The following is a 22165-nucleotide window of genomic DNA, read 5'->3' as shown; positions in this document are numbered from 1 at the left end:
TTATAAATTGACATGACGTTATTATATATTGAATAATGATATATATACACACAACACATGATTTCACAAAACTTATTTTAAAATGAGGGTATTTTATAAAGTGGTGTTATTTTTATAAATTATTTTTATTATTTTAAAACATAGTAATTTTGTAATGTGTTGCAAAAAGTTGAGGAAGCTGTCAATTAGATTGAAAGGCCTTAAGGAGATTCACATGAATCAGCTTACATTATAATTTGCTAAAAAAGAAAAAAGAAAAAAAGAAACAGCTAGCAGGAGACATGCATGCATATATGGTCATGTAGGTATATATATTTATTGAACAAAATTGTTTTTTATGAGAAATAACATTAATCTATATATAAGGCTGAATAACACGCAATCTTGCCTTAAATTTGGCATACTTACCCAAGATCTGGTCGCAAAGAAAAAGCCGGTTTCCGATGGGTTTTCAACACATGGCCGGGTACGTACGTAGGCCAGAACCCAACAAAATCTATGAAAATGGCGAAAAAAAGAGAACGTGGAACATTACGTGTCAGAGCCATAGATATGGAGCCAATCTTGACAGAATTCATGTACGTGTAATCCACGTGAATCTACGTGTAATATACAGGCATCGCCATCTGAAACCTGCTTTAGGAAATTGTCCCCAGTCTCTTAGTAAGAGACGTCCAATCTCTCTCTCTCGCTCTCAGTTTTCTATATATTGGAACAAATCAGAGCCGTGCAAAATCACTGCAATATTCACCCTAAACTTCTAGATCTCCGTTGATACGTACCCGCATTTGTAGCTAGATCTTCAACCCCATTTTTTTTTGGTTTCATAATCCTCGAAAATTCTTGATCTTCTGGATAATCAACCTCGGGCAATCAACTCTACTGGATATTCCTGAGTTTAGTGTTGGAGAATTGGTGGAGCGCTTGTTTGGACTGCAGAGAAAGATTAAGGGAAATGGCCGGAAATCCCCTGCGTCTGAAGTCCTTGAATCACATCTCCCTTGTGTGCAGATCATTGGAGAAATCTTGTGATTTCTACCAGAATGTTCTCGGTTTCTTTCCTATAAGAAGGCCAGGCTCCTTTGACTTCGACGGTGCATGGTATATATAGTAATCTCAGTTTAAATATCATATATATATATATATATTGTTGATGATTAATTTGAATGTGCATGCATGGTGTAATAAGCTAGCTTCGTCTCAGAAAATTTTTTAGAACATAAAGAATTTTTGGGGAATGATGCAATTAAATTAGAATGTTCATGGAAACATGAACAACAGAAATTCAATTTTGTTGAAATGCTTTGATCTCGATCCCCTATGTATATATATGAATTGAAATATTGACCAAGATTTTGGATGCTGCATGCATATATATATATATATATATCTCTGCTGCAAAATTTAATTCAACTTTCTTGAAAGCATTTTGTTTTCTATATATGTTTAGAAATGATATCGCGGGATATAACTAACTAAAATCTTTTCTCTGTGGTTTTGATTCTGATGATCGACAGGCTATTCAATCATGGTGTTGGCATACACCTCATCCAATCTGAAGACCCTGATAACATGCCCAAGATTAGCCATATCAATCCCAAGGACAACCACATTTCTTTCCAAGTCTCTCTCTCTCTCTCTCTCTCTCTCTCTCTCTCTCTCTCTCTCTCTCTCTCTCTCTCTCTATATATATATATATATATATATAAAATATCTTTCTGTGTTTGTATATATTTGGCAAAAGGACTAATTAAAGGAGCAAATAAAATTAATCTGTTGGGCATGCATGCATGCAGTGTGAGAGCATGGCAATGGTGGAGAAAATGTTGAAGGAGATGAAGATAGAGTACATAAAGAGTAGGGTAGAGGAGGGTGGCATTTACGTGGATCAGCTTTTCTTCCACGACCCCGATGGCTCCATGATTGAAATTTGCAACTGCGACAATCTACCAGTCATTCCTCTTGCCGATCAGCATGACATGACCCGCCTCGTCCGATCATGCTCACTTCTCAATTGCATTAAATCAAGTCCAGAAGCAACAGCAGCTGCAAATTCAAACACAACTGCACAAGCGGTACTACTACAAATAACAGTACTACAGCAACAGCAATTGTCATGATAGTACTAACTTCTCTTCACACAAAGGAAGATTATCGACCTCCCTTTGCGTGAAGCAAATTCCTAAAGATCGAGCGAGCATTTGTATTATTCCTGTAAATTTACATGTCATAGTGAATAAAAAGATGTTATTTTATAGAGAGTAGCATTTTTTTGTACCATGTTATTCATACTGAAATTTAATTTTTTGTACCATGTTATTCATATTGAAATTTAATTAATAATAAAAAATACCTTGTTTATGTAAAATACATTCCATGTATTTGATGGATGATCATTAGAATTCTTGAATATTCATATATTTCTATTTCTCATATTCATGTATATATATCTCTTTGATTTATGTATTGTTATTTCCTAAGTTCATGTATTCATTTAATATTATGTATCCTCTCATGCCTATAAAAGGATGTCTTGAGAATCATTTGTGGTAGCACACAATAAGAAAGTTGAGAGAAATAATATTTAATTCCTGAAGAACTAATTTTAGATATTGTGATCTTTCAATTCCCTTGCTATATTTTTTTAGTTTTACAACAAGAAAAAAAATTTCTTGACTCTTTAACTGGGAAATACTATAGCCATAAAAAAATCTCACAAAAATAAATTCATAAATTGACATAGTTTTATATGATGCATTATATCTATTTTATAATAAAAATTGACTCTTTAAGTACTGAGATGTGTCACATCTATAAAGAAATCTTACAAAAGTAAATTCATAAATTGACATGACTTTATATGATGCATCATATCTACGTTATAATAAAAATATTTCTACAATCTAATGCATCCCATATACATCAAATTACGTTTTTTTTGTGACTGAAACATTCCCATTAATGCAGCACCATATACAAGCAAATTAAAGTTTAGATTAAATTTTTAAAATAGGAAGGCATCATTTTACAACCATTTTCAAGGAATAAATAAAATAAAATAAAACTTATTCTACCTTGGCTGACTCTTAGGCCTCGTTTGGATAATCCAATGAGATGAAATAAGTGAAATTATTTGAATTAAGGTATTTTATGAGATTTTAAGAAAGGGAAAAGAAAGAGTTGAATAAAATATTATAAAGTTAAAATATTGTTATAATATAAAATTTTAATGTTATTTTTATTTTAAAATTTGAAAAAATTAAATTTTTTTTTTTTTGTATTTTATAGTGAAGTTTGAAAAAATTGTAATGATTAGATAATAATTAGATGAAAAAAATAAAAAAAAATTGAAATTCAAAGATATTTATAATTATAATATTTAAATATTAAGATAAAATGAGATAAAATAGGATAATGTTGCAATTCAAACGAGCCCTTATCCATCCTTATCATGACATGGCCACCACTACATGTGGCTCATGCATTAGGAGCCCTTGCCCGACCTCCTCTAATTCATTACTTATCATGACGTGGACACCGTGCGCATGGGGTACACGTAGGTGGAATCGTGGACACCATTAGATATGTTTTTTTTATTTTTATTTTTATTATTTATTATTATTTTAGATTTATTGAGTATTTAATATCTTTTTTCTTAAAAAAAAGGAAAATTATGATTTTTAAAGTATTCAAGTTTTTTTATCCTCAAATTAAAGCACTTGCCAGAAAAATTAGCAAAAGAGCTGTCTAAATTCAAAGAAAAAATCTCAAATATAGTTCTAAGCTTTAATTAGAGTATCAAATTAAAAGTCAAAAATAAAACCTAGCTGTCACCAATAACAATTATCAATAAAATTGAAATTTTTTTCATTCTTCTATAAAAAAAAAAAAAAAGTACTTTTAGATGCTTGGAATAACTTTGGACCGTCGCATTCGAACTAAATAAATCTCACTACAATTCATCAAAATCGACTGCCCATGATCTTGATCCGTTTCTTTCTTCCTATTTAGTTTTATGTAGCGGACGTGCGGTTAATCTTACTTCTCATCCTATTTTGATTTTTAGTTTTTTTTCCTTAGGTACTTTAATTTTTTTTTTTAAAGATTTACCAAAGATATCAGTTAAAAAAAACTGTTATATTGTTAAAAATATATATATTTTAAATTTCTAAACACAAAACCAAACAAAAAAGGAGTCGTATATGTGCGTGCACACCCCTAGCTACAATTTAGAATAGTCATAAAAAAGAAGTCAAATAATTGATAAAGAAAAATAATATTTACAGTTGTAGAGTGCACAAGCATCGCGCACTCATTTAAAAAAAAAAGTAAATATGAGACTAATATGAAAAAAATAATTTTTTAATAGTAGAGTCACTCTTTTTCGTTTAGATAGTGAAAGTGTTTCATCTTATTTCATCTAATTATTATAATTTTTTAAATTTTCATATAATATAATAAACAATTCAATTTTTTTTAAATCTCAAAATAATAATAATATTAAAAACATGACTGATCTGACAAACATGCCAGCCTCCTGCCCCACAATTTTGGTCACATTTTATTTTGAAATTGATGTAACTAACTCAATGTATCTTAATTTGATAAGGTTATCACGATGATGATGAGTATATACTGTATTTTCATGAACTTATATGTAGTAGTAAACTGAGAAATTGGGTCTAAAAAAGCTTTATAAGCACAATTCATATCACTATTCACTATTGGCTATAGCCATAGGTAAATACTCCAAGCTAGCTAGGGAATGTTTTAGGATTCATTGTTGATATTGATAATCTAATATTAGATGCACAGCAAGGGTCCCAAAACTTCTGCCTTGTACGAACTTGAGACAAATTTCAGGAGGAGGACACGGTCCCTGGCCTGCTTTCATTTGAAGGCATGCACTCCTACTTTTGACTCTGAAAGATTATATATATAAATATATATATATATATATATATGTATGTATGTATGTATGTTTGTATATATAGTGTGATCTGATCATGATTATGATCAGCTGCATGGTTGAGTATAGGGTACGTATAATTAAAAGCTTAATTAATCCCTCTTTCACTTACAACGATGAGTCTGAAATTATATCTTGGCTGTACATCAATTATTGATATCTCATGATCAAATCAAGGACTTCTTTGAATCTCTACTTGTAATTATAAATTCTAATCTTGTTTTCACAAATCATCTGATTTGATTTCATCTCATCTAATCATTACAATTTTCTTAAACTCTCACGCAAAATATAATAAATAATTTAATTTTTTCAAATTTTAAAATAAAAATAATATTTTAATAACATTTTAATTTTCATATCATCTTATTTCACGAATCCCAATGTCTTTTGAACTAACACAACCACTATCATAATTCATGTCATTTTCGTAAGTTTAAATATCTCAAAAGAAAAAATTTATTCGATCTCTTACTATTCATAATTTCACACAAACTCTACACATTATATATTTTTTTAATTTTTTTCTTTTATCAAATATTAATAAATAGAAGAATTGAATTAGTTTAAAAAGAATAAACTTAAAAAAGAAATTTTAAAAAATATTAAAAATTTTAAAATTTTTTAAAAAATATAATATATAAAGATTAAAGAAATTGTGTAACATTAGTCTGCTCGTGACAAAATTATTGGTTGGTAAGGCGTTTTCTCCTAATATATATAGAGATTCTCTTTGTTTATACTGTTGACTCGCAAGGAGTATAATAATGACAAGGACACTTTTGTTCGATACCCCAAACAAAATAGACGGTGGCGGGTTTGGGGCCATGCATGCATGTGTGGTGGCTGTCCAGAAACAAACCATTGCAGACAAAAGTGCTCCACACACTAATAATCTGTGATGACTACCGACCACAAGAAAATACCATTTATTATGAAGTAAGCTACATAAATATATCCTATCTCTGATGATCCCTAGCAAAGACCAGCTTCTATTATCCATGACCACTGGCTATCACACATGGTTTGCTGCTTTAATTTATGTTTCCCATGGCATCTTCCTAATCACCATTAATTTAATGGGGTCTTGCTTGTGCTCATGATTCCAAGCACTACTCTCTCCTTCCAACATTAATATATATATATATATATATATTTTGCACCTTCACTAATGGAAACTATACATGAGTACCCATTTCTAAGAGCCTCATGATAAAAGCAATGGCTGCCCATGAGAAGAAAAAGAAAGGATTCATCATGTCCATTTATAAGTCTGCCGCCGGAAACCAGTCGACGCCGGTGCCCGATCCGGCCATGGTTGATAAAAAGTCCATCCAGCGTAGTTGGTTGCTAAGGAAATCGAAAGCAAGCAAGGGAATTGAGCAAGGTGGCCAGAGGGTGATGGAGGGAGGAGGAATGCTTAGGGGAGAAGTGGTTGAGGCAAGGAAATCCGTTTCCCATATTGAAACGAATTTGGCATCTGTTGCAGCATTTCTTCAAGTGAAGGTTTTGGTCACTGACATGCCTGAATTCATGCAAGTGCATGCCTTCAAGTGTGCTAGGCGTACTTATGATAGCTTGGAGAAGTTTAGCTCTAAGCACATGGCCTTTAACATGAAAAAGGTATGTTTCAGAGATTTCATTCCATCAACATTAGTTTCTCTGTAAAAGAATTTTCTGCAGAAATCCATTTCTCATGCAACATTAACATGATTCAATATATATATATATATATATATATATTTATATATATAGCTAGCTAGAATTTGCTCTCAGCAACGAAATTAAACAAGCTCTAAAGTTTCATTGTTATGTATCTTTTCGAAAGTGAAAGTAGAATAAGCCTCAATCATGTCAAGCCCAAAAAGAAAGGTGTGATCTTGACAAGTTATTTTCTTGGAGTTTCTTTTTGGAATTTTCCTTCTTGGATGGATGTTTCACATTTGCAGAGGAACCCAAAAAAATTAAAGACAATTTTCCCTCAATGATTATGGAAAGATATTGAACATGCAGTTGCAGGGGATGGATCTATTCCTTTCTAGGTAGGTGGGACCCACTTATCAAGTGTCAACATTTCCAATCCTTCAAAGAATTCTTAATTCTGGATCATTGAATCTAGACCATGCAACCCCCATCTAGCTAGCTAGGTTGTCTAGATCACTAGATATTGTCGTATTGGAGCAAGGATCTGACATCCCATGTGAATGATACAGAAATTAAATAACCTATATATGTACTCACTAATCATTCAGCTAATCATGTATTAAACTACTAATGTTTGAAGTTTCAAAATATATATATATATATATTCTTAGGCCTGTTTGTATTTCATCTCATTTTCCGCCATTATAATTTTTTTAAATTTTTATATAAAATATAATAATATATAATTCAATTTTTTTAAATTTTAAAATAATATTAATATTAAAAAATCATATTCTAATAATATATTTTTTAACTTTCATCTAAAACTATCGATCTCATTTCATCTCATTTCTAAATTCAAACTGGCCATTAATCTAATTCTAAGTACCGCATGTATACTGCACTACTACTACTAGGATTTATATGACATACTTAACTCCCACACTCTAGAGTTCAAGCCGCCCGAAATTCATGACAAAATTCCAACCATTTTACAGTGTAGAACAGTACATGACCTTTACACTTTCAGAAGATCTGATCCATGTACACCCTTATTTTTCCTTTTTATTAGGATCGAGAATCCTCCTTCTATATACCCATTTTTCTTTGTTCTCTTTAATTCGTTCAAAAGATAATGCGTTAAGACACTGTTGGATAATCATATATGTGAGCTAGCTGGTCTGATCTTGTTGACATATATATATAATTTACCTTTTATTAATGCACACACAGGAGTTCGATAAAGTTTATGGTCCGGCCTGGCATTGCATCGTGGGCTCAAGTTTCGGCTCCTTCGTGACCCACTCCACAGGCTGCTTCCTTTATTTTTCACTTGAAAAACTTTACATTTTATTATTTAAAACGAAGATCCAGAAAGCAGCTAATTTGGATTGAATTCATATATATATATATATATATATATATATATGTAGTAGGATCGACATAGGCGGTGCTTGTTTTATCATACCCTAATATTTCTGCTATATATTGTGATATATTTCTACCAGTTTGTAATTACTTCGATCAATTTGAGGCTCATGCATGTACTTGTATTTATTAATTAATTATTAGATGTCTGAACATGCATGCATGCAAAGATATTTAAATATTGTACTAGCCACAAATGGATATAAAAGTAACTTTATAATTTGACATATTATATTAGTTCTAATGTATTAAATGAATTCATATATATAATTTTGCGAGTTCAATTTTATAAAATCTCTTTGTAGTTATAGTACTACTGCTCTTTAAATATTGTAGTGCAACGTACGTAATTCACGTAACTAGTTTGCAAAAAAAGTTTCAATCTGTGTTCCCAAATGCATATATATATATATATATATATATATATATATATATATTAATTCAGAATTGTCAAGAAATAGAAAATAAAAGAATAATTTTCAGCAATATATTGTAAGTTGCATGCCTGAGTTAGTGACCATGCACCTGGTAATTGGGAAAAAACCAAGTCCAACTATAACTATATATGACTACTCCTAATTACCCTAAACATGAAATTAATAAGAAAGCTGCAAGAAAGATCAAAAACAAAATCAAACTGATCTAAAATGAAAAGGACAACACCGACGGCCACCAGCAGACTGCATGCAGCTAATTAATTGACTTCAACTAGTTATAAATTAGGGAGTGAATTAAATTGTTGAAATGATCGATGCATGCAAGTCATGTACGCAACAGGTGGTACGTACGTACGTACAATCACATGCATGCATGTACAGGATGATCATGTGATCAATATTAATTAACTGATCCCATGCCACCTCAAAACCTACGTCCACAGGCAGGAACAATTAGAGTGAAATTTCCCAACCAAAAGATTAATGAAATTAATGAACTGTCCCAATAGAGACTACAACATAAACGCTATTTGGGGAGAAATTTTTTCGTCCCAAATTATTGTCATATATTTTGAGATGACAAAAATTTGTTCCGATCTTGTTCCAACAACACTGTCTCAAAATATATTTTGAGACGTTCCAAAATATATCTTTTGGGACGAATTTGAAGGAAACCATTATTTTGGATTTTTTTATGACAATCTTGATCCATTGTGTGATACATACTTTTTTGAGAAATACATACAAAATATCGAATAGCGCGTCTCGATGGGCCACGCGCCAATGCATATTGTTCATTCGATATATCGTTTGGATTAGAATTAACTATTTAAGTATTATTAAATCTTAACTATTTATATTTTAATTTAAAGATTTAGCAGTATTTTAATTTAAATACTTCATTTTATTAATTTATAATTAACTATTTAATTATTATTAAATTTTAACTATTTGTATTTTAATTTAAAGATTTAGTAATATTTTAATAAAAATACTTCATTTTATTAATTTAAATATTAAGTATTTAAATATTATTAAGTCTTAAATATTTGTATTTTAATTTAAAGATTTAGTATTAAGTATTTGTATTTTTATTTAGTTTAAGTATTTTTAAACTATTTTTGAATAATCATTATGGACAACTATCCTTATATATTCTAATTTCTAATTGTAAATACATTGATGTATAAGTTTCCATTCAAACGGTGTTAAACTATGTTTGAACATAACATACCTGTTCGAACAGTAAACCTAAACCGTTCGAACGTGTTCATTCCAGATTCCAGTCGTCTTCAACAACGGAAAACGTCATTAATCACGAACTCACAGCAACACAAACAACAATATCTAGAATAAACAAATTTTCAACATTGCAAAATATTATATTCAAACCAAAATGAGAGTATAAAAAGTATATCTAGGTTTTGGGTGATGTAAAGGCAAGAAGATTAGACTATATACCGTGTACCCAATGCGAAGGAGCTCCCCAAAAAGTAGCAAAATAACGAATTAATCCGAGAATAATTGAGTGAGATGAGAACTAGTAGTATTTGGGGGTTGGATTGAAGGAGAATGGCGCTGGTTCGCGAAGGAGCTCTGGTTCGTGAGAGACCAAGAGTGGCGGCGAAAAGAGAGCGAGATTGTGAGGGTCTATTGTGTATTTGCAGAACATTTTCCAAATAACCGTTCGAATGTGAAACTATGAAGCGGCAAAAATTTCCCTCCTAAAGTTTCCCATTTGAACGGATAAATAGTACGTTCGAACGGTAATGGATGCATTCCCGCTCTGGTTCATAAACGTTCGAACAGTTTGGTAAATTTTTAATAATATTTTTTTTACACTATACATTTAAATAAGAGAACATCATTAATATATATATATATATAGACATATTAGATGATACTATAGTTTAGTAACATAGTAATATCATATTATAATATATAATCAAACATATTATATATTATATTATAGTAAAGTATATAGTGTCATCTATAATATCAAACTAATTAAATTATAAGTAACATATATATAGTATCAACATATTGTCTCATCTATAGTATTAGCATATATAGTGTCATCTAATTGGACTATAACTAAAATATATTACGTTAATATATTAGACTATATATAGCATATATATAGTATCATATATAGTGTCATCTATAGTCCTAGAATATCTAGTGTCATCTAATTAGACTATAACTAAAATATAATATGTTAATATATTAGACTATAGATAACATATATAGTATCATATATAGTGTCATCTAATTAGACTATAACTAAAATATATTATGTTAATATATTAGACTATTTATAACATATATATAACATCATATATAATGTTATCTATATTACTAGCATATATAGTGTCATCTAATTAGACTATAATTAAAATATAATATGTTAATATATTAGTATATTAGTATAGTATTTAAATATATTGAAGTAAACCGTTTCGAACGTATTAACTAACCGTTTGAACAGTCTTGCATATATAAGTTGTCGCGGACGGTCAATTTCACGGACGTCAAACCACTCACAAAACCTCATTTTCTCGAACATAACCGTCCATCTCTGCCATTTAAAGCCGCCGTCGCCGTCGTGAACAGTACCCAGTCAAAGCCTCTTCCTCTAAGCACGCTATTTTTCTAACCATTTTACCGTTTAAATTTAAGTTTTTGATGGATTATTTGTTTAAATTAGGATAAAACAATTTATCCATTAATACTCACTGTATATTTACTTAAATCCATTATAGGAATTTTTATTTAAGTCTTTTTGTATTACTTTGTTGAAAAATCCATGGAATATTATGATATCCCAAAAGATATGGATAAGGGTAGGTGGTGTATGAGATCCCACATTACTTGAGAATGAGAAATTCTTACTCTTTATAAGGTTCTAATGAGACTCCAATTGTATCATTGACTAGTCCTTTTGGAGTATAGGCCATGTGGTTTGGGCCTTCTATTGGGACGTTATAAATGGTATCAGAGTCTATCTCAACCAGAAATGTGGGATTTGAACCATGTTACCTACAATGAACAGACCCGACGAGGACGTTGGAAATTTAAGGGGGTAGATTGTGATACCTCATTTGATATGGATAAGGGTAGGTGGTGTATGGGATCCCACATTGCTTGAGAATGAGAAGTTCTTGCTCTTTATAAGGTTTCAATGGGGCTCCAATTGTATCATTGACTAGTCCTTTTGGAGTATAGGCCATGTGGTTTGGGTCTTCCATTGGAGCGTTACAAATAGATTTCAATGGCTGAGTCAACTCAACGTTGTCTCTAAGTTCTATTCGCATACCATTCGAATGCTAGGTAGAGCGTTCAAACGGTATGAACCAAATAGGTTTATTAATTAATTGTTTGAACGTTGTTTTAGACGTTCGAACGGTACCCCGTTCAATCGTTGTTTTATACGTTTGAACTATACGAGCCAAACAGGTTTGTATACCGTTCGAACAATATAATTAAATTTTGTAATATTAGTGAATCGTTATTTTTATTTCATATTATAGTTCTATTAAATCTTAACGAGAATATCTATGATATTATAATTAAATTAATATATAAATTTATCACATTTTGTTAAATATTTAATTTCTATTAATATTAATCTAATTAATATTAAATAATGTGATATATTTTTATAAAATTCTATTGTTCACAATGTCTCACTTTATTAAATTGCTATTCGTATGTAATTTAGTGATTAGTTATTTATTATATTTTTATCGTTAATGTTGTATTGATAAGCTCTTTAATTGTGAATTTTAGGTTGATTATAATATCTTCTTCTAGGGCGAGACGTAAGCGACGCAATCCAGCTGAGACTAGTATCAGTCTAAGTAGGGAGAGGATTGTTTCACTAGAGCGATAGGTGAAGCTTTTTGACTTCCAGAGTCTTGTTTGGGAGGGTCATTCATTGCCATCAATCTTTAGTGATCATGGTTGGGGACTTATCTTAGATGAGCGAGAGGAATCATGGGAGATCGTCTCCTATATTGACATTGTTGTTGAGTTTTATAGAGAGCTCGGTGGTGCCAGCCCAGATGACGGAGGGGCATACATGATCTCTGTCCGAGGAGTTTTAGTTGTATTTTCACAAGACGGACTCGTTGAGCATCTTGGTATTCCTAGGCTGCCACATGCATATCTGAACGTGGTGCCTAGAAAGTATGATCCTTCAGCTGAAGCGGAGACAGCTGAGGAGGAGGCACCAGTTTATACAGATGAGGTCGATGCTCTTGCTGATCATGAGGTGAGGGATTTGGTTGTTGGTCTAGATGCTCCGTCGTATGACGGGACGAAGAGCATTGAGCAGACAGATCTATCTTCTTTCTTCAAAATCCTGAATTTGATAATCTTCAACAATATTGACCATCGGCAGCACAAGACAGAGGTTGGCATTGATCGGACGAAATTTATGATACGGGTCGCTCGTGACATTCCTATCGACCTAATGGGGTATATATTCGATAGGGTTCAATCATACTCCCGATACATTTCGACGGATATACTGCCATTCAAGATCCTAATCACCCAATTTTTGCTATTTGCCGATGTCGTGCCTGATGTTGCAAAGCGTAAACGGGAGCCGATGGGACCGATCAACAGCACCACCCTCTCACGCAGCACGGGACACTCGAGACTGCGTCTTCATGAACATGTTCCAGACCCGGTTGATCTTCAGAGAGATGCACAGTCAGGAGATCATGGAGTATCAGCCGCTGAGACATCCACACAAGCTGAGGCATCAGTACACATTGCTACTCGTGAGGACATGGCCGAGATCGTGCGTGCAACGATTAGCGGACATACATAAGCGGTGATCGATACAGTGCGTATGGAGATTCGTTCTGCTGTGTCTGAGTTTCGTATAGAGATTACTGCTAGCATCTCTGAGTTACGTACTGAGCTTGATGCCATGCCTGTAACTCAGGTCATCATCAGTACTCGACTGACATAGATAGAGGAAGGCTTAGCTACAGTCGAGGGAGTGTGCAAAAAGTTGGGGTTTTAGTATTTTCTATCTTTTATTTATTTATTTCTTGTTTTTAGAATGAACAATATTTAATGTTTTGTAAATTCTGTATTTAATTATGAATTTGTATTATTTTATATTTTTGAACTAATTATTGATTTATATTATTCTTATTATTTAATTGATAAATTTTTTATAATTACCAATTAATATAAATATAATTCTCTAAAAAAACATATGATCACCATTCGAACCCTACAAATTAAGTTCGAACAGTGCTGATTTATCATTCGAACGGTGAAATTTGTACGTTCGAACGGTAGAACAATTTCCTGCTATAATAATTTTACTTAACGCGCCCAAATATACGTTCAAACGGTTAAATTTAACCTTTCGTACGTTAAAACATTACATTCGAACGGTTTTATTCTTAGGGACAAAATATTTCGTCCCTAATCATACCGTTCGAACGGTATACATCTTCCGTCATTTTTTTGGCACGAAATATGAAATTGGTACCTAAATCTCTCTTTTTGGATGATTTTCATTTTGTTCTAAAACAAAATCGTCCCAAAATGTTTTTTTGTTGTAGTGATACTCGAATCTCTCTCACACACAAGATAATCCAACGGTACTATATATTGAAACTGGATTAAAGCTAAATATATATATATATAATATTGAAACTGGATTAAAGCTAAATATATATGAAACTGGATTAAAGCTAAATATATATATAATATCCTGCGTGCAAAAAAGAATTAACTATTTTTATAATTTTGATTTGGTTAAACTAATTATTGGAATTGCTGTATTTTACTATTTAATTTTCACCGAATTAATCAGCATTAAAAGCATTTGGTGTACAGAAATACTTTGGGAACTGAATTTGGTCCTGAATGTTTTTTTTTTCTTAAAAATTAAGAAAGTATTTTTTAATGATATTGTGAATTTTTTATTTTTATAAAAAATATTTATGATGATTAAAAAAATACATAAAAAAAAGAAAGTAAAGTATAACATTCAAAATATTTTTTCGAGACAAAACATCGAGAGCCGTATCATTACTCTTTGGTATATATGTTTAATGAACCGTGTTACAGCCCCCGCTCTCTCTCCCGCTCTCAGTCCCGCTCAGTGTAAAATGTAGTGTTTTTTTATTTTACTTTTTTATACATGTATTTTTTTAACACTATAAAATATTTTTTAAAAAAATAAAAAAATTATAATATCATTAAAAAACACTTACTTAATCATTAAGTAAAAAAAATATATTAAAAAAATAAAAAAAATGTAGCGGGACCGGGAGCGGGACCGAGAGTGGTGAGAGTAGCATTATTCATGTTTAATATATATATATATATATATATATATATATATATATATATCCTGTATTGTGACATAGATTGATGGTGCTCTTACACAAGGGCAGACACACCAAAAGCCAAAAAACAAGATCAGCATGATGGTCTCAGATAATGACTTAATTAGACTAATATTCAAATATTTTGTCTAAAGAATTTCTTAGCAGCCAGCCAGCTTGCTCTACTAGGTCATTATATATATATTCTCGTATCTAGCTAGGAGATCAAGGGCGGCATCTGATCATATTCTTCGATCTTGTCATTGATAAACGATAAAACTAAAAGAACATATTAAAATTAGGACAAACATAAACATGACTTGTTAATACATCACAACATGACAAGTACTCAAGTTGTTTCAATTTAGATTTTCACAGTTTTTATTTGAAAGCCAAAGCTACGTAATTAACATGAGTCGATCTTTGGATTCATCGACCTGATCATATACGTACGTACCATGAGATCAGGAAGAGATAGATCAGACAAAGGATCATGAAAAGGAGATGTAAAGAAAATAAGGATGTGCTGTTGAATATTCCCAAGGGTTATTAATTAATAGAGGTGATCTCCAAGGGGCTGTTCATATATAATTGGTTTGCTGAGCAATCATGGAGAACGAGTTCATGGAGAACGAGTAAAATTCCGTTTCTTTTACGGCCAGTACTCCTTTCGCTTGGATCGATGAACAAAGAAACCCCAAAGAGCAAAACTTTCCATCAAAATCTTAAGGAAAATATATAAAAAAAAAAATCCCCATACGTACAAGTTTGGTTTGTGCTGATTGATTCTTATGCCTAGTTAAGTTTTGTTGTTTATATTGATGTAATTCATGAAATGGTACGTACTATACACATCAACATGACATGATATGCCAAAGGGCGCCAAAAAGACCTTAAAAAGAAAAGGAAAAAGAAGAAGATAGAGAAGTGTATGAAATTAAAAAGAAAAATAGGAAAATGCATGCAATCACATACGACACAAAGTCACTACTTCGACCTACGCATGTTATTTGATTTGGGTTGGTTGACGATGGTTGGCTTCCCAAATATGCCACAGAGGCCGCAACCGGCAACCTTAGGAGAAGGAGGATCGACGGTTGGTGGTGGGACCTTGACCGTTCGGCACTCGGTACCTCCGGTGAATCTGCCACGTCGCTCCATCAAGCCGATTGATCCTACGCTGCGGGATGGCCTCAGGTCTCTATATTCAACGTCGTTCTCTTTGTTGAAATCTTCTTGATTGTTATGCCTCGATTTTCTCAAATCTCCTGATAAGAACTGATCATTCCATACAAGACCTGAGGATCCTTGTCTCCTAAAGGATGTTGAAGACCTTTGCAACCCGGCCATCTCTCTCTCTCTCTCTCTACCCTTGCCCTAGAGAGTTGTTTGTTGGATGGAAATATGTTCGCAACAAGAAGCTATATAAATGGTGGTGGACGTTCTCATGCTAGAATGATATAGGAGCTGGGAGAAGAAAAAAATGACAAATGAAGAATAAGAGGAAAGTTCTCATTGGGTGGAATCTATGAGGTTAATGACAAATTTGAGAATCCTCCTTTAAGATTTACGTAATTTAAAACTTTCCCCAAACTTTAAGGTATATTCCCTTGTTGACTTGTACGTAATCTAAAATTTTACAATTTGCAGGTCGGTTTTGCAATAAGAAAATGCTACAAATTACGTTACTATCTCTCAATTACATTAATTAAAATCAATCCGTAGTAAAGTATTAAAACTCATTATTAAAAATTGAGAAATGATATGTATTCGTAGTAAGACCATATCTAGAATTACTCTTAAAATTATCCCGCCCGTAAACTAAGAAATCTGTGGAATAACAGTTGACAATTGTAATTATTGTCTCGATTAAAAAAAAAAAAAAAAAATACAAGAAAACGAAATAGCTTCAAAATATGAATTTAGTCCCTATTTGAATATGGAAATACTCACAAGTCATCTCATCATTATAACTTTATAAAATTTTTATATAAAATATAATAAACAATTCAACTTTTTCGAATCTCAAAATAATAATAATATTAAAAAAATAATATTCTAACAATATTTTATTTAACTCATCTAAAACCATTTTATCTTATCCTATCTCATTATCCAAATAGAGCCGTCTAAATTCATGCTAGTTGAATGGCAATAACAGATGAAGTTGCGATGGCCAAACCAAAATTCATGCTCTGGTTGAATTTAGATTACAGAATGGCAATGGCCAAACCAAAATTCAAATAGATGGATGCAAACATATGGGGTCGGAGTCGAGTCGAGTCGATTGATCACAACAAGATCAGAAGTTGCAGAAAGAAAATTCAACCACAAATAACCGATGAAGGGTGCTCATAAAGCACAAAATATAAGCAAATCAAAAGAGAAGTAAGCCAAGAGGGTCAATCCGTAAAAGAGGTCAAACTACGAAGATAGAAGGAACATCATTGTTAAGCAACAAAATGGACACAGCAAGAGCAGTTAATATGTGAGTATTCTTCAGCAACTCTGTACAAGCAAGATATCGAGACAAGCTGATTGATAACAGTAATCAAAGACTTTTGTAAAAGGTGTACAACGCAGAAACCAGCCTATAGCCTGCTCCAGCAATATTATGCTTTCAGTGATTAGGAATAGTACTTGGGGGCTCTACAAACGAGATCTTGAATTATAGGTCGGAAAACTAATGCAGGTAAGCTTCTCCTCAAGCTCCTCGTTACCTTCATCATGAAACAGTAAAGAATAGTATCTTGAATAGTATCGTTACCTTCTCGGGACAATTTTCGTTCATAATCTTGATCTGTAACATCACTAGTTAGAACTAAATGATCATGATTCCTTTGTAAATTACTACTTATTATATTCCTCTCACCCTCAATGGGTTGTTTCCTAGCTGCCACTAGTATCACATTCAGTGACGGAATCCAGCTTCCTTTTGTTCTTGAGGATTTCACTCAAGGGTTTGGGACCCTGGAAGTCAGCCGATGTAGTTCTTGCATGCCCAACTTTCCAAACGCAATCCTCATTTTCTTCAGCGTATTTTTTCTCGTCTTTAATCTGGGCAAGGGTCTTGGGTCCCGTAAAAGTTGAAGATTCCTGAGCCCATCTCTCTCTTGTACTTGATTTCCTTGAAACTTCACTCGAGAACTGCCGTTTGGCAAGCCTTTCCTTCCTGAAATGCTTCACTGACCTATCTTGCTGTGAGTGCCTCAGCAAGCCACGTGGTTTGGCACCATTTAAAAAAGCTCTATTCTCACCTATTGATTCATTACCATTCTTTCCCACCACCGATGCCAATCTTCCATGAAACCTTGGACCCATTCCATGCCTTCGAGGCCTTTCCTGGCTGCGACCAATAAGATGAGATGAGAGAGGTCTTCTTGATGAGCCAGTACTTCGATGATCATTAATCATCCTGCGTCTTCTCAGATGGTTTCGAAGATCCATGCCATTACATTCACCAACTGCAAGTTCCATTGGCATGAGTTTCCTTTTCTGGGACAATATAGAATCCAACATTGTGTCTCTTGAATGACCAAGAACTCTATTGACATTAGAGAAAAGATGTTCATCATCCAGATGATCAAAACTATTGTATACATCACGTTCATATAGAATTTCTGCAGCAGGGTACATGGGATCATACTCCACTGTATTTTCATAATCATATACCGAGGAATGGCTATTCAGCTCTCTGTGTTCCCTGTCCATGTCTAGCAAGAACTCTGGATCGTCCTCATACACGTTATCTGATCTATCACCCACAAGAACGTCAAAGCCAGGGGATGATTCCCATCGCTCCTCTGGCTCAATATAGCCTTCCACTTGTTCCTCTGAACTCTGATCTGTGCATAGAGGAGATCTGCCATGGGTAAAACCTTCCATGGGAAGCAAGGACTCCAACCTAATCATAGCAGCTTCATCATACTCACAAACAGCAATTTGCGGAGAGGCACTTCGCTGGAAAGCATTCTTAGGTACTAGGTGCTGAAGTTCTTCCTTGGGCAGACAATTCAAATTGGTTGCTACTTTAGCAGCGCTTTCAGATGAATTCAAACAAGTTTCTGCCAGTGCTGAACCTGTCTCACATCCAGCAGATGTCTTGTTTTCCAACAATGGTGCATCAGTGCCCACAGAGGCAAGCTTTATAGATTTCTCAGCAGGTGCATTGCCGTCTGAACTATGCATAAAAGAGCATCTGTCACCTTTATTACAGAATCCGTTGAAGTAAAAGTAACATGGAACACTGGTCTTGTTCGCAGGTGTGGAACACTCTGCAGACTCAGATGGTACTCCAGCATGCCCATCCAATGGCTATGAAAATAATGGAGTTTAGCTCAAATAACATTACCAAATAACCAAGGGATGATGAGAATAAAAAAGACAGGAATCCACTAATACATAATTCCTAAAAAAACATAAGGAAAGCAAAATATGGGCAAAAGAAAAGCCCCAATACGAGGTGATGCCACAATTGTGAAATATGCGCTAGAAGATAGCAACCACTAGCACATCTGGATCATTTTACTGCGTGCATCAGTTTTAAAAAAAAAACAGAAAAAGAAAAGAAGTTATTTATGGTGCTCCAATTGTAGCCCTGGGAATTCCAGATTGTTCATTAGCACCTAGACATGAGAAAACACAAGAGATTGAAGAGAAGCACAAGGAAATCTCAAACTCTTGGAACCCATCAGGACATTCGAACTGACAATGATAAAACACTTGTTCAAGATTTTAAGTTTACAAGATTGCAACTGCTAATTTTGAGGAGAATGTATTTATTTTCAATTAGAGTTTATCAATCAATTTCCTTCCACCCGCAAAGGAATTTTTTACTAGAAGAAGCTAATCATGCCAGAACCCCCTTGCATCCTTCTGGCAAGAACCCAGCAAATAGATATCTTGAATATTAAAGATTTGAAAGTGGGGCACTACACTTTTTCCGATAATCCTTTGGATTCTCCTTCGGTGCAACAATTGTGATGGCATATCACTGGAACTAAGACCTTGTAACAAGGATACCAACTGCACATGCAAATTCTTCAAAGTGTTTGTCCCACCAATTTCCAAGCTAGCAACCTTCCAATTTAAACAAATCAACAAGAAACCACCTTAGCAGTCTCTATTACGTGAGGGTTCAGGAATATCACCGGCCAAACTCATCAAAATCTCATTATTAGCCCCCCAAATCCAACGACACCAAATAAACTTCTAATTCCCCCACATGAAAAACACAGAGAGTTTGACACAGAGTAATAAGTCAATTAAAAAGGCACCTTGAATTAGTAAAAACAAAACCTATCTAATTAATTATTGTGAACTTTCTCTCGTACAAATGTTCTTTTTTACTAAACATATGAAAAGTAAAAACAGAAACATGCTGAAATGAAAAGGCAGGCTTGACCCTTTGAATGGAACCCATGAATCTGTCATGCAGGAAACTAAATGCGGGAGCATATGTTTTTTAAGGATTCATTGAAATGATAAATATTTATCATATCATCTAGATATATAACTCACAAGGTGCAACTGCCTTATCTAAGAGGTATATCATCCAACATAATTTTCTTTTATTGGTAAAAGTAAAAGGTCAAATAGGGTTAACGTGAACATAATTTGTGCAACCATGTGAAAAAGCAAACCCGTCTACAACACAGAAGGAATTAAAATAGACGGAAAAGAATGCACAACCAATACCCAGGTTGTGGTCATTGAATGTGCAAATAATCTTAGGAAATAAACCAAGGTTCATAGTCAGATTTTATGCTGAATGTTTTACTCCCCCCGTCCAAAAAAATAGAAAACAAAAAGATCATAAAGGAGCACAGCTTACAGGGTGTCTAAAAGCACAGGTAGAGTTGAGACAGTTCCCAGACAACCAATACCAGCAATCTCTTGGGTTGAGCCTTGCAATCTCGCTGTGGCGGTACTCACAATCAATCCCCTGGAAAGGATATTAAAAATAAAATTTTGAAAAAAAAAAATCAATAGGAAACATAAACAAAGATTATGAACTAAAAGGAGAAAACCTGATTCATAAACCCCTAAAACTAGACCCTTACAATATGAAGACTAGAAGTAGAACCCATTTCTAGACAAACAAAATAATTTCTACAAATAACTGGTGAAATGTCCCAAATACCAAGAAATAATGATCATTAGCTATATTGTTTCAAATATATACCTCTCGCGCATTGGAAAACTTGGATGTTTACATTGCAATCATCATGGAAAAACCAACTAAATAAAACTGAGACATTTATATTTCCAAAATCACATAAACCAAAAAAGCAGAATGCCTGAAAAACTAAATTCGTATTGTCTTGAAATACCAACCAGTACAGAAGCTTAAAAATTTATAGAAATGCCAGATTATCTCCAAGTAAAATAACATGAAAATTAAGAGCAAATTGATTCATGTAAAATCACAAAACCCTAAGGCATCCTTCGTTTTTCAAGAAACTTTACATAGCACACGAGTCTTCGAATGTAGGTCGAATGCAACAAATCGCCAAAATAAACAAAATAAGCAGCTTAAAATTGCAAAAGAAAAAACACAGGAAAAAATCAGATGAGCAAGAAGATTCATAGAAACAAACGAAACGGCGGCATTGCTTTCCCGGACCTTCTTACAGGTGAGAGGTGAGGCCAGGAAGTACACACAGTCGGTGTTCCTTTTTAGCAGTTCTTCGTCCATTTCCGAAGAGAAAAGAGAGTACTTGAGAAGTGAAACGTGCGAAAGAGATCAAGGCAAGGCCATGAATGTTCCAATTGTGGTTACATTGGCGGAGAGATCGTAAACCAGAGAGAGAGAGAGAGAGGGAGAGAGAGAGAATTGGTTTTATTTTGGTATTTTATGGTGGGTTTGGAATTCCGAGTTTTCTTTTTTCTTTTTTCCAAAAACAATATTTATATTTATTTTTTTAATGTAAATAGTAACAAAAGAAAATTGTTATTTTTTATTTTAAAATTTATCGTCGGTTAAATATTTAATGCTTAATTTTAACTGATTATTTATATAACGGTTTAATATATGAAATCAGATAAAATGTATCACATCAATAAATCAGAGATAAATATGAGTAATGTTACATATAGTCATAAAATATGTAAATGTCGTACAATCGCTTTGAAAAAGAGTAGAGTCCACTATTAAAAAATTAATTTATTTTTATGTGGTCCCATATTTATTCATTTTTTTCAAAATGACTGTACGATACTTGTACACTCACAACTGCAAGTATCATTTCTCGATAAATATAAACAGATATCCTCAATTGATTTTTTCAATTTATTTGATAAAACACATCTCATTATCCAAACTCATC

At 33.0% G+C, this 22165-nt stretch overlaps 4 protein-coding genes across 5 annotated transcripts; 2 read left to right on the top strand and 2 right to left on the bottom strand.

Moving 5' to 3' along the window:
* The first annotated feature begins 645 nt into the window (after nt 1–645).
* LOC109006257 lies at nt 646–2433 on the top strand. The gene is made up of 3 exons (XM_018985471.2): nt 646–1101; nt 1518–1623; nt 1797–2433. The coding sequence occupies exons 1-3, from the start codon at nt 956–958 to the stop codon at nt 2118–2120; spliced, it is 576 nt and encodes a 191-aa protein (XP_018841016.1). The 5' UTR covers nt 646–955; the 3' UTR covers nt 2121–2433.
* Nucleotides 2434–5969: 3536 nt separating this feature from the next.
* Nucleotides 5970–8026, top strand: LOC109006224. The gene is made up of 2 exons (XM_018985432.2): nt 5970–6592; nt 7847–8026. Exons 1-2 carry the CDS (start codon nt 6179–6181, stop codon nt 8006–8008), a joined length of 576 nt encoding a protein of 191 aa, XP_018840977.1. The 5' UTR covers nt 5970–6178; the 3' UTR covers nt 8009–8026.
* Nucleotides 8027–15824: 7798 nt separating this feature from the next.
* Nucleotides 15825–16187, bottom strand: LOC109006230 (uncharacterized protein At1g15400). The gene has a single exon (XM_018985440.2). The coding sequence runs from the start codon at nt 16185–16187 to the stop codon at nt 15825–15827; it is 363 nt and encodes a 120-aa protein (XP_018840985.1).
* A 1052-nt stretch (nt 16188–17239) lies between these two features.
* Nucleotides 17240–21704, bottom strand: LOC109006258 (zinc finger CCCH domain-containing protein 32-like). 2 transcript variants are annotated; one of them, XM_035682711.1, is made up of 3 exons: nt 21471–21704; nt 20671–20781; nt 17240–19151 (listed from the first exon to the last, which is right to left on the bottom strand). In XM_035682711.1, exon 3 carries the CDS (start codon nt 19023–19025, stop codon nt 17727–17729), a length of 1299 nt encoding a protein of 432 aa, XP_035538604.1. In that variant the 5' UTR covers nt 19026–19151; nt 20671–20781; nt 21471–21704; the 3' UTR covers nt 17240–17726. The 2 variants fall into 2 exon arrangements, with proteins under 2 accessions (XP_035538604.1, XP_018841017.1); XM_018985472.2 differs by having other exon boundaries at nt 21463–21695.
* Between the last annotated feature and the right edge of the window lie 461 nt (nt 21705–22165).

The sequence above is a fragment of the Juglans regia genome, chromosome 1 (genome assembly GCF_001411555.2).
Source record: "Juglans regia cultivar Chandler chromosome 1, Walnut 2.0, whole genome shotgun sequence".
Lineage (NCBI taxonomy): Eukaryota > Viridiplantae > Streptophyta > Magnoliopsida > Fagales > Juglandaceae > Juglans > Juglans regia.
Note: the sequence above shows the minus strand (reverse complement) of the source record. Positions and strands in the feature narration are given on the sequence as shown.

Coding starts and splice junctions, on each gene's coding strand:
- LOC109006258 (XM_018985472.2), bottom strand. CDS start 21,534: ATGGACGAAGAACTGCTAAAAAGGAACACCGACTGTGTGTACTTCCTG. Junction 20,782..21,462: donor CACCTCTCACCTGTAAGAAG/GTCCGGGAAAGC, acceptor TATCCTTTCCAG/GGGATTGATTGTGAGTACCG. Junction 19,152..20,670: donor CCTGTGCTTTTAGACACCCT/GTAAGCTGTGCT, acceptor TTATTTTCATAG/CCATTGGATGGGCATGCTGG.
- LOC109006230 (XM_018985440.2), bottom strand. CDS start 16,187: ATGGCCGGGTTGCAAAGGTCTTCAACATCCTTTAGGAGACAAGGATCC.
- LOC109006224 (XM_018985432.2), top strand. CDS start 6,179: ATGATAAAAGCAATGGCTGCCCATGAGAAGAAAAAGAAAGGATTCATC. Junction 6,593..7,846: donor TGGCCTTTAACATGAAAAAG/GTATGTTTCAGA, acceptor ATGCACACACAG/GAGTTCGATAAAGTTTATGG.
- LOC109006257 (XM_018985471.2), top strand. CDS start 956: ATGGCCGGAAATCCCCTGCGTCTGAAGTCCTTGAATCACATCTCCCTT. Junction 1,102..1,517: donor TTTGACTTCGACGGTGCATG/GTATATATAGTA, acceptor GATGATCGACAG/GCTATTCAATCATGGTGTTG. Junction 1,624..1,796: donor ACAACCACATTTCTTTCCAA/GTCTCTCTCTCT, acceptor GCATGCATGCAG/TGTGAGAGCATGGCAATGGT.